Source organism: Nyctereutes procyonoides, unplaced genomic scaffold, assembly GCF_905146905.1.
Source record: "Nyctereutes procyonoides isolate TBG_1078 unplaced genomic scaffold, NYPRO_anot_genome, whole genome shotgun sequence".
Taxonomy (NCBI): domain Eukaryota; kingdom Metazoa; phylum Chordata; class Mammalia; order Carnivora; family Canidae; genus Nyctereutes; species Nyctereutes procyonoides.
The window spans coordinates 30,042,553-30,057,712 of NW_026575159.1; the positions used below are offsets into that span (position 1 = coordinate 30,042,553).

At 41.5% G+C, this 15,160-nt stretch overlaps 1 protein-coding gene across 1 annotated transcript in view; it reads right to left on the reverse strand.

Moving 5' to 3' along the window:
- Positions 1–15,160, reverse strand: part of TRAPPC9 (trafficking protein particle complex subunit 9) — a 542,263-nt gene that overhangs the window by 201,382 nt on the left and 325,721 nt on the right. The window contains exon 20 of the mRNA XM_055314325.1: positions 2,168–2,310. Coding sequence (XP_055170300.1) covers positions 2,168–2,310 — 143 coding nt within the window. The remainder of the gene's footprint in view (positions 1–2,167; positions 2,311–15,160) is intronic.

Here is a 15,160-nt window from a genome sequence, read left to right on the forward strand (position 1 = left end):
GAAATCATCAATGGCCAACAAACATTTTTCAAAAGGTTAAGTAAAGGAATGACAGTTTGAGAAGTTTTAGAAAAAGATGTATGTACATTCATATTGCAGGAAACTGTCTTGACATACCCAGTGAAAATCTCCATGTGATGTGTGGAGAACTGGGAGCTAAAGAGAAAGGTCTGGGCCAAATTTCTAAGTATACTGAATATCATAGTAGGGACTTCCAACTTTACTTCCTGAGTACTGGGTAAGTTTTTAAGCCAGGCAGTAACGTGGGGACATTTGTATTTACAGGATGATGTAGGAGCAAAACTGGAAGCAGGGGAACCACTCAGGCAACTATTCCTAGAGTCCCAAGGAAAGTAACCAAGATGGAGCACTGGAGTGCTGAGGGAATACAGAGACACTAGATCCACAGATCTGGGGAGGCTTAGACCTAGCAGGGATGGAAAGGGAGGATCAGAAGAAATCCACTCTAAATCCCAAGAGCAGTTAAAAGAACACACAGGACAACAGAAAAGAGAGTAGGGTCAAGGGGCAGGGAATGTGGGAGCCAAACAGCACTTGTGCCAACCACCAACTCTCCCAAGTGTGTGTTTGCTCCATTCCACATGGTAGCATTTTTCTCATCTTAGATTGTCATTTAGAGCAGCAGGGGCCATGACATGCAAGCTAGATATCAAGAGGGGGTGAAAAATCCAACTCGGTGACAACCTATGCTACTTCCAAGAACTATTTATATGAGCAGTGGCAGCAGGCGATGAAGGGATGAGAAGGGAACACGGCAGGTACATCATGGAGCAGCCCTAATGCACAGGAAGGGCTTGAAACACTCAACAGCGAACAGCGTCTGGCAGCAGTCCTGGCCACAGTTCCCCCAGGGCCAAGCGCTTTGATGCTTTATACAACAAATTCAAAACAGAGGCAAGCCTTGGCAAGAAAGACTATTACTCCACAGACTGAAAAAGTGACAGATGATGAAATGTGATGCTAAAAAGCCCAAGCTAAGCCATTAATTCTTGTGAAGCCATTCTCCAGTGGCTGGGAAGAAGAATAGTCTTTTCTATAAACTAAAACTACACTTGTTATTTGGGGCTGTATCACTTTAAAGGGAGTTTTATATCAACGTTAACATGGGCAACAACACTCGTCTATTTTACCCTGTGGAGGATAGAACCCACTGGTGGGGGGAGAGGGATGCTAAATGTGACGCTCTTTCCCCAGCTTGAGGCCACAGAGGTGCTTGCCACCAGTGCCACCTTAACGCTAAAAATACCACCACTATCCCACTGGATCCTACACCAGTACGTAAGGCACCACCAGACTTGAAAATATCCAAATACTCAATGGTAATCAGCACCTGCTTTCCACAGGCTGCTGGCCACCAAGGCGGGAATCTGAGCAGCACAGTGACTCCAGTTGGTAGAAACACCATCCACCACTTTCAGACCCCACCACTCCCAGTTCACGCTAAGTCAAAGTTTGAGATGGGAAATGTCATTCTCCCACTTTAGAGAAGAATACCTCTAGGACCTCTGGTCACTTTTGGGTTTGAAGTAGACACACTGTCTCATTTCTTTCCCCCTGAAGGAAGACCAGGCCTGGAGAGGTAAATAGGGGAGAAAACTTCTGTGCAAGAAGGTCTCCCTGGGCAGAAACAGGTCAGTGCTTCCAATGGCTGGGGGCTCTGTGAACAGAGGTGCCTAGGTGCTGGACAGCGTGGCTCTGCACACAGAGTTTTACTGGGATGCCAGCAATGACATAGAAAAAGATGTAGGACTTCTCCAGGAGTGCCCAAGGCATGCGGCTATCTGCTGAGCCCCTTACTAACAGGAGAGCTGAACCAGACTAAGGCCAGGACCAGGCTCAGAGCAATGAGTGGGAAACGTGTCCTGTACAATGATGCCCACAAACAAGCATGTTGCAATGTTAGCATCATTATTATGCCATCTTGTAAGGTGTAAAGCCCATCCACTCACAACTAACTGAAAAAAAAAAAAAGCATTTCTGTACAATGACTGCTTTTCTGTTACACAACCTAAATCCCAACGAGGCTAAGCAACTTGGCACAATTGTTTGGATTTGACTAGAAGTGGGACCAAGATGAAGTCAGAATTCCCAGTGCAGTGCTGTCAGACCCTAGAGAAAGGCCATCACAGGGCAGAGACTCATTTACCTGGTTGCCGGCAGAGTACTGACTCGAGTGAAGAATACAGATGGCTCAGCTTCCACATGCAGCCCCAGGGAGAGGTTTCTGTAATATCCTTCAACGTGGCCTGGACCTCCGGAGTATTTGAAGTTCAGGATAGCTTCCAGGGTCTAAAATGATGTAAAAATGATAGGTTAACAATCCCTAAGTTGATCAGCATTCTTCCAGAAGGCAGACTTCACTTAGGTAAGGCTGAAGATAACCCCACCTGGGTAACTCCAATACCTGGCACCTGCACCATCTTTCCTGTGACGTCCTCTGTCTGCACTAACAATTTCCAACCCAGATACACAAATGGGAAAAGATTCCAAAATTATCCTGTGGTTCACAGAGCATTTTAGAGACAAAAACACATTTCAATCAGCATCACTTATACAGATGAGGAAGGTGGGGAGAGGTGGCACTTCTATCAGGAAGATAGAGTATGGCTCCCAGGCCAACAGTCAGTATAGCAGATGGGCTATAAACTCATGACACTTCCTTGAACCCAGGGAAACCATAGAGCCAGAAGGCCAAGGAGGTACAAGGCCCTTCCAGAAGGTAAGGGTACGGACATCTTCTCAGCACGTGTAGAGCCAGCCATCATACAAATCAGTAGGAAGGAAACAGCTCAACCTTAATGAACTGCTAAAGGCTGAGTAGGGGCTCTAATAATAGTGGAGACCTCCCCTGGAAACCCAGACCAGAAGGTAGTTCCCACCCCCTCCAGGCTCTTCACCATGGACCTCCCAGGGTAAACACACAAAGGATGGCCATGGTGCAGCAGAACAGAGGGAGCCTTCCTTAGTAGCACAGGCCCGGAGGAAGAGCTTTCCTCTGCAGCCAATGAAGGAAAGGTAAGAAACCAAAACCCCAGGCCCAACCCCACACTCCCCTCTCATCCTCATCCACACCTTTCTTTCTCCTCTGAAGCAAAACCCTAAGCTGCTGGAGGAGGGGTAATCAATGTCAAGGACACAAAGACAGGGATAAATATCCATTTTAGTGAGGAGAAGGGCAAAAGCTAGTCCTGAGCCAGAATCCTGCACCAAGGATGTTAGAGGTGTCCCACCAGTGAGCAGGGCTGGAAACCCACTCATCCACAAGGCACACCAGATACTAGGCAGAGATGGGCTGCTATGTGGGGGAGGAGCAGGGATGCCCAGGGAGCCCAACACATGAGACCCAGGTGCACAGCACAGGACCAGGACAGCAGAGAAGCCCCATCTGCTCCTGCCACCAGCACCAGTGGGGAAGGAACAAAGGTGTGGAAAGACCCCACCCATGGTGGTGGCATGCAGGGAGGGCTGAGGATGGTGGATGAGAGTTCTGGGAAAAGCTCCTAGCACTCAGCAGCCCCTACTTCCTCCCCCCATATAAGACAACACCAGAGGAATTTTGCAGCCTGTGGTGCACCCAAGTAACTATAGCAACAAGAAATCTCAAACCCAGATCAGTTCCTCACTAGAGTGACTCAACCTTCCACAGTAAAGTTCTAACACAGGCATCAGCAAACTACAGCCCCGAGAACAGTTTCTACAGTCTTAAAAGGTTGTAAAACAACAACAGAAAACAAAGAACATATGACACCATTTATGGCCAGCAAAACTGGAATATTTACTATGTGGTTCCTTACGTAGAAAAGCTTGCTGATAAACTGTAGGAAGAAAACGGGAGTAGATCTTAATGATCTGCATTAGGGTATGTGTGACAGATAGGACACCTTTAAAAGCACCAGCAACAAGAGACAAAAGGCTGATGTCATGAAAATCCAAGGAAGGCAGACTTAAGGAAGAAGGGCCAGAGCTGGCACTGCTGCAGCCCAGCCATGGGTAAACAGGTCTGAGCAAGTGCTCGTGTCTGGCCTTCAGCTGATTATGGACGACACTCATGGAAGTCAGAGCACCCTGAGCACAAACAGGTGTGGCTCAGGCAATGGCCACCCAGGGCTTCACAGCCACGTGCACCTGGTGGGGGCCAGGTATCCTGCCGCCTGCTCAGAGCAAAATGAAGCCACGCTTCCAAAAGGACGGGAGGAGCTACCTGCCTTCCCCTCTATGTTCAAGAGTCCTGTCGGTAACCCTTCCTGACAAGATACAGTGTTAAGCCTTCGATCCGCGCCTTTCATTGCCCTATGTCTTTCTTCCAGTGCAGAGGCAGCCACAGCTACAGTCTTTTTTAAAATGAAGAACACAACCTATATATGTGCATGTTGTCACAGGAAGGGCATCTGAAGGAGGACGAGGACTGTCCTGTGTGAAGGCCAGAGTGGAGAGACTCCACCGTGCAGTGGGCAGAGAACAGGTCTGGGGGTCAGTGAAGCTAAGTGTGACCCCCTGGTTCCAGGAGACCCTGGGCACCTGTTCTCTCCATTCTCAGCCTGCTTCTCCACTGTGACATGGGGACAATAGTGAATACCTAGCTTGGTAGACTTCAGCGCAGATTCATTGAGAAAATGTAGCCAAAGAACAGGTAAAACATTCATTAAACAAATCCCTTTCTCCCTCTACAACCTCACCATCTGATACCCTGAGGCAACATGGCTTAAAATGGGAAGAAATGGGAAATGCATTTCAGTGCTATTTTTTTACCCTCCCCCCATTTTTTATCATAAGATATATATAATAAAATTTATCATCTCAACCATTTTTAAGTTACAGTTCCATGGCATGATGTACATCTGCACAGTTGTGCAACTATCACCACCGTCTGTCCATATCCAGAACTTTTTCATTTTTGTGAACTGAAACTATGTCCCCATTAAACACTTAATCCCCCCCAAACTCCCCCAACTCTTGATACCACCATGCTTGTTCTGTCTCTATGAATTTGAGGACTCTTGGAACCTCATGTAAAAAGACCCCTAGCTTTTGTCCTTTCATAACTAGTTTATTTCACTCAGCTGCATGTCTTCAAGGGTCATACATGTTGTAACTTCCATTTTAAAGCTGGATAATACTCCACTGCACGCAGAGGCCACATTTTGTTCATCCCAGGTATCTGTTGATAGACACCTGGGTTTCTCCTACCTTCCAGATATTGTGAATAATGCTGCCATGAACATGGGTGTACAGATATCAGGCCTGAGATGATGCTTTCAATCCTTTGGGTATTCATTTATTTACATGTATTTAATTGTTTGAGGAATCACCATCCCATTTTCCACAGTTCCTGGATAATTTTACAATCCCATCAACAGTGCATACGGGATCTAATTTCTCCACATCCTTGTCAACATCTGTTATTTTCTGTTTTGTGGGCTGGTTTGTTTTTTATAATAGTCCTCCTAATGGGTGTAAAATGCCATCTCTTTTTGATTTTGAGTTGCATTTTCCTAATGACTAATGATACTGAGCATCTTTCAAAGTGCTTACTGGCCACTTATTGTCAGCCTTGAAGAGATGTCTCTTTGAGCCTTTCATGCCATTTTATTTTATTTTAATTTATTTTATTTACTCATTAGAGACACACACAGAGAGAGAGACAGAGGCAGAGACACAGGCAGAGGGAGATGCAGGCTCTATGTAGGGAGCCCGACGTGGGACTCAATCCCGGGTCCCCAGGATCACAGCCTGGGCTGAAGGCGGCGCTAAACCGCTGAGCCACCCAGGGCTGCCCTTTTCATGCCATTTTAAAAGCTCACTTCCCACCCTTCTTCAGGGTATCATCCACACCTATAGGTTTACAACTTCCCTCCAACTTTTGTATTACCAGGGATGCTCTCACTGATTCTCTTCACCTACATAAATGTTATCTTCCCTTATGACCCAGATAAAGGCATGCCTTATCCAAGAGGACTTCTACACTTCTCACTTTAAAAGGGCTCAGGACAACACCCTTTTTGACCTCAGCTACAGTAACTTCTTGCAAGATACATCCACGAAGGCAAAGGAAACAAAAGCAAAAACGAACTATTGGGACTTCATCAGGATAAGAAGCTTTTGCACAGCAAAGGATACGGTCAACAAAACTCAAAGACAACCTACAGGATGGGAGAAGATATTTGCAAATGACGTATCAGATAAAGGGCTAGTTTCCAAGATCTATAAAGAACTTATCAAACTCAACACCAAGGAAACAAACAATCCAATCATGAGATGGGCAAAAGCCATGAAGAGAAATCTCACAGAGGAAGACATAGACATGGCCAACACGCACATGAGAAAATGCTCCGCATCACTTGCCATCAGGGAAATACAAATCAAAACCACAATGAGATCCCACCTCACACCAGTGAGAATGGGGAAAATTAACAAGGCAGGAAACAACAAATGTTGGAGAGGATGCAGAGAAAAGGGAACCCTCTTACACTGTTGGTGGGAATGTGAACTGGTGCAGCCACTCTGGAAAACTGTGTGGAGGTTCCTCAAAGAGTTAAAAATAGACCTGCCCTATGACCCCGCAATTGCACTGTTAGGGATTTACCCCAAAGATACAGATGCGGTGAAACGCCGGGACCCCTGCACCACGATGTTTCTAGCAGCAATGTCCACAATAGCCAAACTGTGGAAGGAGCCTCGGTGTCCATCGAAAGATGAATGGATAAAGAGGATGTGGTATATGTATATAATGGGATATTCCTCAGCCATTAGAAACGACAAATACCCACCATTTGCTTCAACGTGGATGGAACCGGAGGGTATTATGCTGAGTGAAATAAATCAATTGGAGAAGGACAAACATCGTATGTTCTCATTCATTTGGGGAATATGAATAATAGTGAAAGGGAATATAAGGGAAGGCAGAAGAAATGTGTGGGAAATATCAGAAAGGGACACAGAACATAAAGACTCCTGACTCTGGGAAACGAACTAGGGATGGTGGAAGGGGAGGAGGGCGGGGGGTGGGGGTGAATGGGTGAGGGGCACTGAGGGGGGGCACTTGACGGGATGAGCACTGGGTGTTATTCTGTAAGTTGGCAAATTGAACACCAATAAAAAATAAATTTATTATTAAAAAAATAAAATAAAAGGGCTCAGGAAAATACAGAATATTTTTTAACACCCAAAGACGATATTTTAGATTCACCAAAATCCCAAATGCTTTTCCCATAGTATAAGGCACTGCCCTGTCATCTCAAAAGGATTGCTGATTTCTTGTGAATATTTCTTATACTTTTTACAAAATCCCTCATCAGGAGCAAATGACAAGATCCCTCTCACATACAAGCCTTTCTTTGACTTTATTTATTTGAGAGGACAAGCAAATGAAAGAGCAAGTCAGGGGGAGGGGCAGAAGGAGAGGGAGAGGGAGGAGCAGACTCCCCACTGAGCAGGGAGCCCACCATGGGGTTCGATCCCCAGACCCTGAGCTCATGATCTGAGACAAAGCAGACACTTAACTGAATGGGCCACCCAGGTACCCCCCAATAAGCCTTTCTGTAACAACCTTCTGAATACAACTGACTTTTATTTGTTTGGTCTATTTTTTTCAAGCACTTCTGGGTACTTTCTGGGTGCCAGGCTTTATGCTTAAAACAAGATAAATAAAGTATAGTCCCTGATCTCAGAAAGCTCAGTAAACACTGAGTGAATGAGTATCTGAATTAAGTAACTGGTAAACAAAGCCAACCCAACAACCATCACACACATGGCAGTTTTCTCAAACTGCAGGCATGGTGGTCAGGGAAACGAATATTCTGAATAATGGCCTTGAAATGCCCAAATCTGTGAAGTAGCACAAATGACACACGAGGTGTTTTTTTTTTTATTTTTTAAAGATTAATTTATTTGAGAGACAGAGAGTGAGCAAGAGAGAGCAGGAGCAGTGTGGGGGGCAGAGGGAGAAACAGGCTCCCCAATGAGCAGGGAGCCAACATGGGGCTCAGTCCCAGGACCCGGGGATCATGACCTGAGCTGAAGGCAGATGCTGAACAAACTGAGCCACCCAGATGCCCCCAGACTTTGTATATTAAGGTAAATTTAAAAATCACCTCCAGGGAATGATGTAATAGAAATCACCTAGGAATGCAGCAAAAAATTCACAGGGTTACATAACAATCAAGTACTATATGACAAAGAAGAAATAGTCTGTGTTTCTATTTTCTTGGAATTGGCTAGGTCTTTGGCTCTGTAAAGAATCATGGAAAAAATATGATTATGGGGAAATAATTTATAAAAGTCAAAGCAAATTAAAGATTTTTGTGAGAACTGGACTACTACTCAGACATTGAAAAAAAAGAAATCTTGCCATTTGCAATGACACGAGTGGACCTAGAGGGAATTATGCTAAGCGATATAAGTCAATCAGAGAAAGACAATTATGATCTCATTCATATGTGGAATTTAAGAGGACAAAACAGAAGATCAAAGGGGAAGGGAACAAAAAATAAAACAAGATGAAATCAGAGAGGGCGACAAACCATAAAAGACTCTTAATCATAGGAAATACACTGAGGGTCCCTGGAGCAGACAGGGTGGAGGATGGGGTAACTGGGTGATGGGCATTAAGGAGGGCATGTGATATGATGAGCCCTGGGCATTATATAAGACTGATGAATCCCTGACCCTCTACCTCTGAAACTCATAGTATACTATATGTTAATTAATTGAATTTAAATTTTAAATATAAATGGTAGGTTTCAAAAAAAATTGTGAAATTATTCAGTATTATTGCCTTTCTTCTTTCATTAAAAAAAAAAAGAAAAACTTTTGTTGGCCCTATAAGATTAGAAAATTTTAATAAAAACAGAAAGTGAGTTGGTAAGGTAAAAGACACAGGATGCCTAAACTTTTTTTCAATTACAATATACTGAGAAGCAATGTGCTACTTCTACCATGACACTTTCCCTTCTCAGAGTATGCTGAGGTCCTTACTTGGAAAAGACATAACAGAAATCAGTAATGGGCAAGAAACTAAAGCAAAAAAAAAAAAAAAATTTCCAGGCATACTACTAATTATTTGAGCTAAAATAAAAGGTCTTTCAATATGTTTTATTGAGCCCCTACTAGGTACAAAATACTATGATAAAATAATCTATACACACTGATTCTAACATTCTTAAGAACCCTACAAGGAAAGTCCTGTTTTCTTAAACAAGGCTCAGAGCTATTATGACTGACCCAGGCCATACACCCAGGAAGCAGTGCAACCAAGATTTAAATGCAGAACAACAAGACTGCACAGCCCACTCTCTTGCCATTTTTGCAAACCATTCAGAAGAGCATTCATTCATTCATATACTCACTCAAACCCTAAACAAATGTCTACTATATGTATAGGATGATGGCACAAGACATGATGCTACCTACACAGACTCAAGTCTAGTTAAAGACATAAGCCCAGAGACATCTTTAGATAAACTGTTGTATGTTACAGAGAGTTGTCCTAGGATATATGGAGATACAGAAGACTACTAGACCTGGAAGGCCAGGAGTTGTATAAGAAGCAACAACATCTCAGCAGGAAAAGCAGAATTAAGCAATTATTAAATTGAAAATAGAGAAAAATGAAGTCTAGTTCTTGAAAATATCAATAAATGTGACAATCCTCTGTCAGGCTGGTGAAGAAGAAAGAGGAGGAGGAGGAGGAAGAAGAGGAAACAACTAATTACCAGTATCAAAAATGGGGGAGGGGAAGAAGAGGAAGAGGAAGAGGAGAAAGGAGGAGGAGGAGGAGGAGAACAACAGTATCAAAAATGAAAATGAATGTCAGGAGAGATCCTACACACATTAAAAGGATAATAAAATAGTGCAAACAATTTAGTGCCAATAGATTCAACTTAAATAAACACATTACCAAACGGAACCAGGAAAAAAAAAGAAAAAAAGAAAAGCTAAGAGCCTCCTGTCAACTAAGGACACTGGATTCACAACTGAAAACATCCTTCCTAAAAGAAGCTAAACCCCAAGTGGTTTACCCACTGAATTCTATCAAAACCTTAGGTTAGAGATAATACAGTTTTATTCAAAAACCTTCAGAAAATAGAAGAAATGTCCCCATTCTTTTTATGAGGGCAGTCTTACCCAAATACTAAAGTAATACAGAGTTTACATGGAAAGAAAACCACAGACCTATATCCCTCATATATTTAGATGTAAAAATCCTAAATCCAGTAATAGATAAGAAGAAAAATACATCATAACCAAGTAAGTTTATCTCAATACTATAAGATTGGTATGACATCAGAAAATCAGTTAATGTCATTCACCATATTACCAGACAAAAAAGAAAAGCCATATGATCATCTCGATAGCATCAGAAAGCACAGTTGACAAAATTCAAAACCAACTTAAGGGTCTTTTTTTTTTTTAAATCTCCACAAAGTAGGCATAGAAAAGAATACCCTCAATCTATAAAGTACCCATGAAAACATTTTGCAGGGTTTTTTAAAGATTTTATTCATTTAATCATAAGAGACTCACAGAGAGAGGCAGAGAGAAAAGCAGGCTCGTCGCAGTGAATCTAATGCGGGACTCAATCCCAGGACCCTGGGATCATGACCTGAGACAAAGGCAGAAGCTCAACCACTGAGCTACCCAGACACCCAACGTTGTGAAGTTTAATACCACATCTCATGGTAAACTAAGTGTTCAGATTTTAATCTGGATTAAGGCAAGGACGTAGCTATCACTACTACCATCAACAATGTACCTGAAATCCTAGCAAGTTCAATAAGGTAAGAAAAAGACATTCAAGAAATATATGCCAGAAAGGAAGTAAAACTGCTCACAGACAACACAATTATGTACAAAAAAAATTCTAAGGAATCTATTAGAACTCTCAGAAATTGCTGGTAGTAATATAAAATATTACGATCACTTTAGAAAACAACTAGTCTTTAAGAAATTTTAAATAATTAACATATTATTCAGCAATAAAATTCCTACCAAGAAAAATAAAAACACATATGCACACAAAGGCATGTGTGTAGATGTCCGTGGAAATTTTATTCATAATAATCCCAAAATGGAAATAACCTCAATGTCCAAGAAGAGGTGAGTGACTAGATTCATCACAGTACATCCATAAAATGGAATGCTACTCAGCAACAAAATGGAGCAAACTACTGATACACATAACATGGAATAATCTCAAAAACATTCAGAGTGAAAGAGGTAGTGCACTATACAATATGCTTGCATGTATAGGAGATGCTGGAAAAAGTTAGTCTTGAGTGAGAAACAGCAGATCAGTAGTCGCCTCGGGTTGGGGGCAAGAAAGGATTCACTGTAACAGGGGGTAAGGGAAACTCTGAGGGGGTAATGAGTATATTTTATATCATGGTGGTGGTGGTGGTGGTGATGGTGGTTACATGATATTCATGTGTCCAAACTTCAAACTGTAGTTAGTGTGGCTGCATTTTACAGAAAGCAATTTACACTCAAAGTTGATTTCTGACCATTTATAGACGCACAGTCACTTGCAAACATTAAAACAAAAGACTCCAAGTAACAGTGTGGACCACACTGATGTGGGACTGCTTCTGTCTCAGTACAAATGTGCTTCTTCAGGATTCCCAGGTTTTACAGCAAAAATCATAAAGTGGAGTTTGATTTACCACAATTAAAACTTCACATGATCTTGGAAAAGTCGTATCCCTCCTCCAGTTTCCCATATCCTCATCCATAAAATCAGAGTTGTGCCAGGTAACACCTAAGGTTCCTACCACTTCATAAATGAACTCTTATTATTCATTCTGTATTACTAATGTTTCATGATTTCTAATCTAAATAAGGCTCTTGCCAGAGAGAAACCATCACCCTTGTACAGTATCCTAAGATATAGATCTCTAATTTTTAAAGACCCTAATTGGATCTGTCACCACAGATTTCCTTCTGCTCTATTTCTGTGATAGGACACAAGATTAATAGCTGTGATATGATCCACTTAATAAGTCAAACATTCAGGACCAGAGGTCCCAGCTGGGGTTCATTCCCAAGAGACCAGCCCTATGGTTTACTTAAGGTCAATGAAACATACAAATGAGAGCCATACCATTACTTTCCAGTTAATTAGCACTTTCAGCCAAAGTCTGTCTTCAGTGTTAATTATGCCTTAAAGATGCCAAGTGACTACAAATTAAATAGTACACCCACAATAATGCAGGAATGGGTTTAAGCAACATCAGCCATCATAATGGCTCATACTCAAGAGGTATAGCAGTCCCTTGGTGGCCGAAAAGGGTTGGGACACCAGGTTCACGTGGAGGGGGGGTATGTCACAGGACTGTTAAAAGACCAAGTCAGAAATCTGATTTGGGGTACAAGAAAAGCAGCCATTTTCACATCTTTTTTTGTGAAGTTTACATGCATATCATTTCACTTTTTTTTTTTTTTTTTGAAATTGACCTATCAGTCCTTTTTCTTCCAGACTTCTAGGTTTTATACATTAAGGGAATTACTTCTTGCCTGTGACAGAAGTTTCAAATATTTTTCACAGTTGGACACCATCTTTGGCACTGTTTATTTGCCTTGCAGAAATAGTTACTATTCTTCTAGTTAATGCATCAATCTTGTATGTCTCTTGCACTTTTTTTTCAGAATTCCTGAGTCATAGTTGGAAACACTCCCCACACTCTAAACTGGAGGGTATTATGCTGAGTGAATTAAGTCAATCGGAGAAGGACAAACCTAAAATATAATTCTATTTTCTTCTGCTACTTTAAAGTTTATCTTTTAAACTTTTAACTGCAATATTATCTCAAATTGACAGAAAAATTGAAAGTAAAAAAGCCCTCCCTGTTACCTAATTCAAAAATTGTTCACATTTTATCCCATTGTTTTATAATTCTCCATTTCATATAAATATATAGATAAGTATGATAAGATAATGTCTGCAAGGTTTCTCCTCTCTTTAGTTTCTATATTTTCCCTTGTAATCAATAAGTAATTTGTGTGGAGATGCTTTGAGAATTGGTAAATGCCTATTCCTCATTAAATTTTCACCCACTAGCACAGCATCCACTGATAGACTTCTAACATCATCATTCATTTCACATTTATTAGATGCCAATCTACTGTAAGAGGTTTTTCTTCCCCATTTATTTGGTTAATATCCACATGGATAAATGGCTTCTTGTTTTTATTCAATGGGTTATAATCTGTTACTATCATTACTCATGCTGACACACAGATTGTCCCAGATCTGGCATCTGTTCGATCTAGCTGCTCTATCCTGTGACATGCTCTCATTGATCTTTAAGCAATCCCTTACTTTATGGAACAACAGGATATTCTAGGATCATCTTATATTTTCCCTGCCCTAGAAATCAGCCATTTCTCTGAAGAAGACTGGATCATTTTTGCGGGGAATGATAACAAGAAATGGGTGCTAGATGCACTCATTGCTACCAAGATGCTCTTGCTTCGAGGCTTTTTCAGTAAATAAACTTGAAGTGTGTGCATATGCCTATGCCTATGTATGCGCGCGCACACACACAGACACCTATCTCTGCTTCAATTTTTATATAGACACAGGTGTATATACGGACAATGATACAGGAATATACCACACACTGGGAGTTCATAGTGAAATCTCAAGTTCCAAACTTACACAAGATTCATTTAAATTTCCCCCCTTTCCACATGTGTAGCAACCTTCTTTAATTGTGAGAAATGGAGGTCCCATCATCCTCAATGTATTTACTCAATTGCTCACACATAAAATATACAGAAAGCGGTGTCATAATTGCTCACACATAAAAATATACAGAAAGCGGTGTCATAATTGCTAATACATACTATTACAAAGAGCAAATCTACCAACTGGAGTCTGGTATTTGTTAATATTTCCTTTTTGGTGTTAAGTGAACTTTATATACAGTGAAAATGTACAGCCAAGTATACAATTAAGTTTTGATAAACATATTCCCCATGTAACTGTCAACCTAATAAAGACACACAACACCTCCACCAGCCAGAGAAGCTCCCTTGTACCCGCTTCTAATCCAAGACACTCTCATGAGCAACCACTCTTCTGAAAATGTTTACCACAGATTAGATTTGCCTTCCCTTGGATTTCGCATAAATAGAATTATATGGTATGTTCTCTTTTATAGCTGGCTTCCCTTGTGTGACATGTCTTCGATATTTACCTATGTTATTGTGTATAATGGACACATATTTTGACAGCTGCAGATATACATTTTTTTCATTCCTCAGTAGTATTCCAATTGTATAAATATAGCACAATCTGTTTATCCATTCTCCAATTCATAGGCATGTGAGTAGTTCCCAATTTGAGGATAATAGAGATCAAGCTGCATAAAAAAATTCTTGAGGCAGCCCAGGTGGTTCAGCAGTTTAGCGCCATCTTCAGCCCAGGGTGTGATCCTAGAGACCGGGTATCAAGTCCCACGTTGGGCTCCCTGCATGGAGCCTGCTTATCCCTCTGCCTGTGTGTCTCTGCCCCTCTGTGTGTCTCTCATGAGTAAATAAATAAAACCTTTTAAAAAATTATTATGCAAGTTTTTTGTTGATACATGTTTCCATGTCTTTTGGATAAATACTTAGGCATGAAATTTTGGGGTTATTATGGCAGATGTGTAGTTCATTTAATAAGATCTGTAGTTTCCAAACTGGGTTTACCATCTTACATCCCCACTAACAACATATGAGAGTTCTAGTTGCTCCACATCCTTGCCAACATTAGATGTTGTCAGTTTTTCTAAATTATGAATATTCTGATAGATGTGTATCTTCTTCTGGTATGAATAGGTTAGGTCTTATTCATGTCTAGGTTGACAATAGTGCATATGGAGAACATCTCCAATGAATAATCAACAAACATAGGATGTGAGTGGACAGACATGTGACCCTGGCTTATCATGCACACTGCTAGGTGAGCAGACTATCAAAAAAAAAAAAAAGAAGAAGAAGAAAGAAGAAGAAGAAGAAGAAGCAGCAGCAGCAGCAGAACACACAGCAACTGATTCAAGAGAGGGGCAGCCACCCTCATTCAAAAACACCCAGCACCAGGTAGGATAGTGACCTTGGGTAGGGTCAAGCAAAAACACTAAGGAGAGAGGGAAGGGCACAAAGC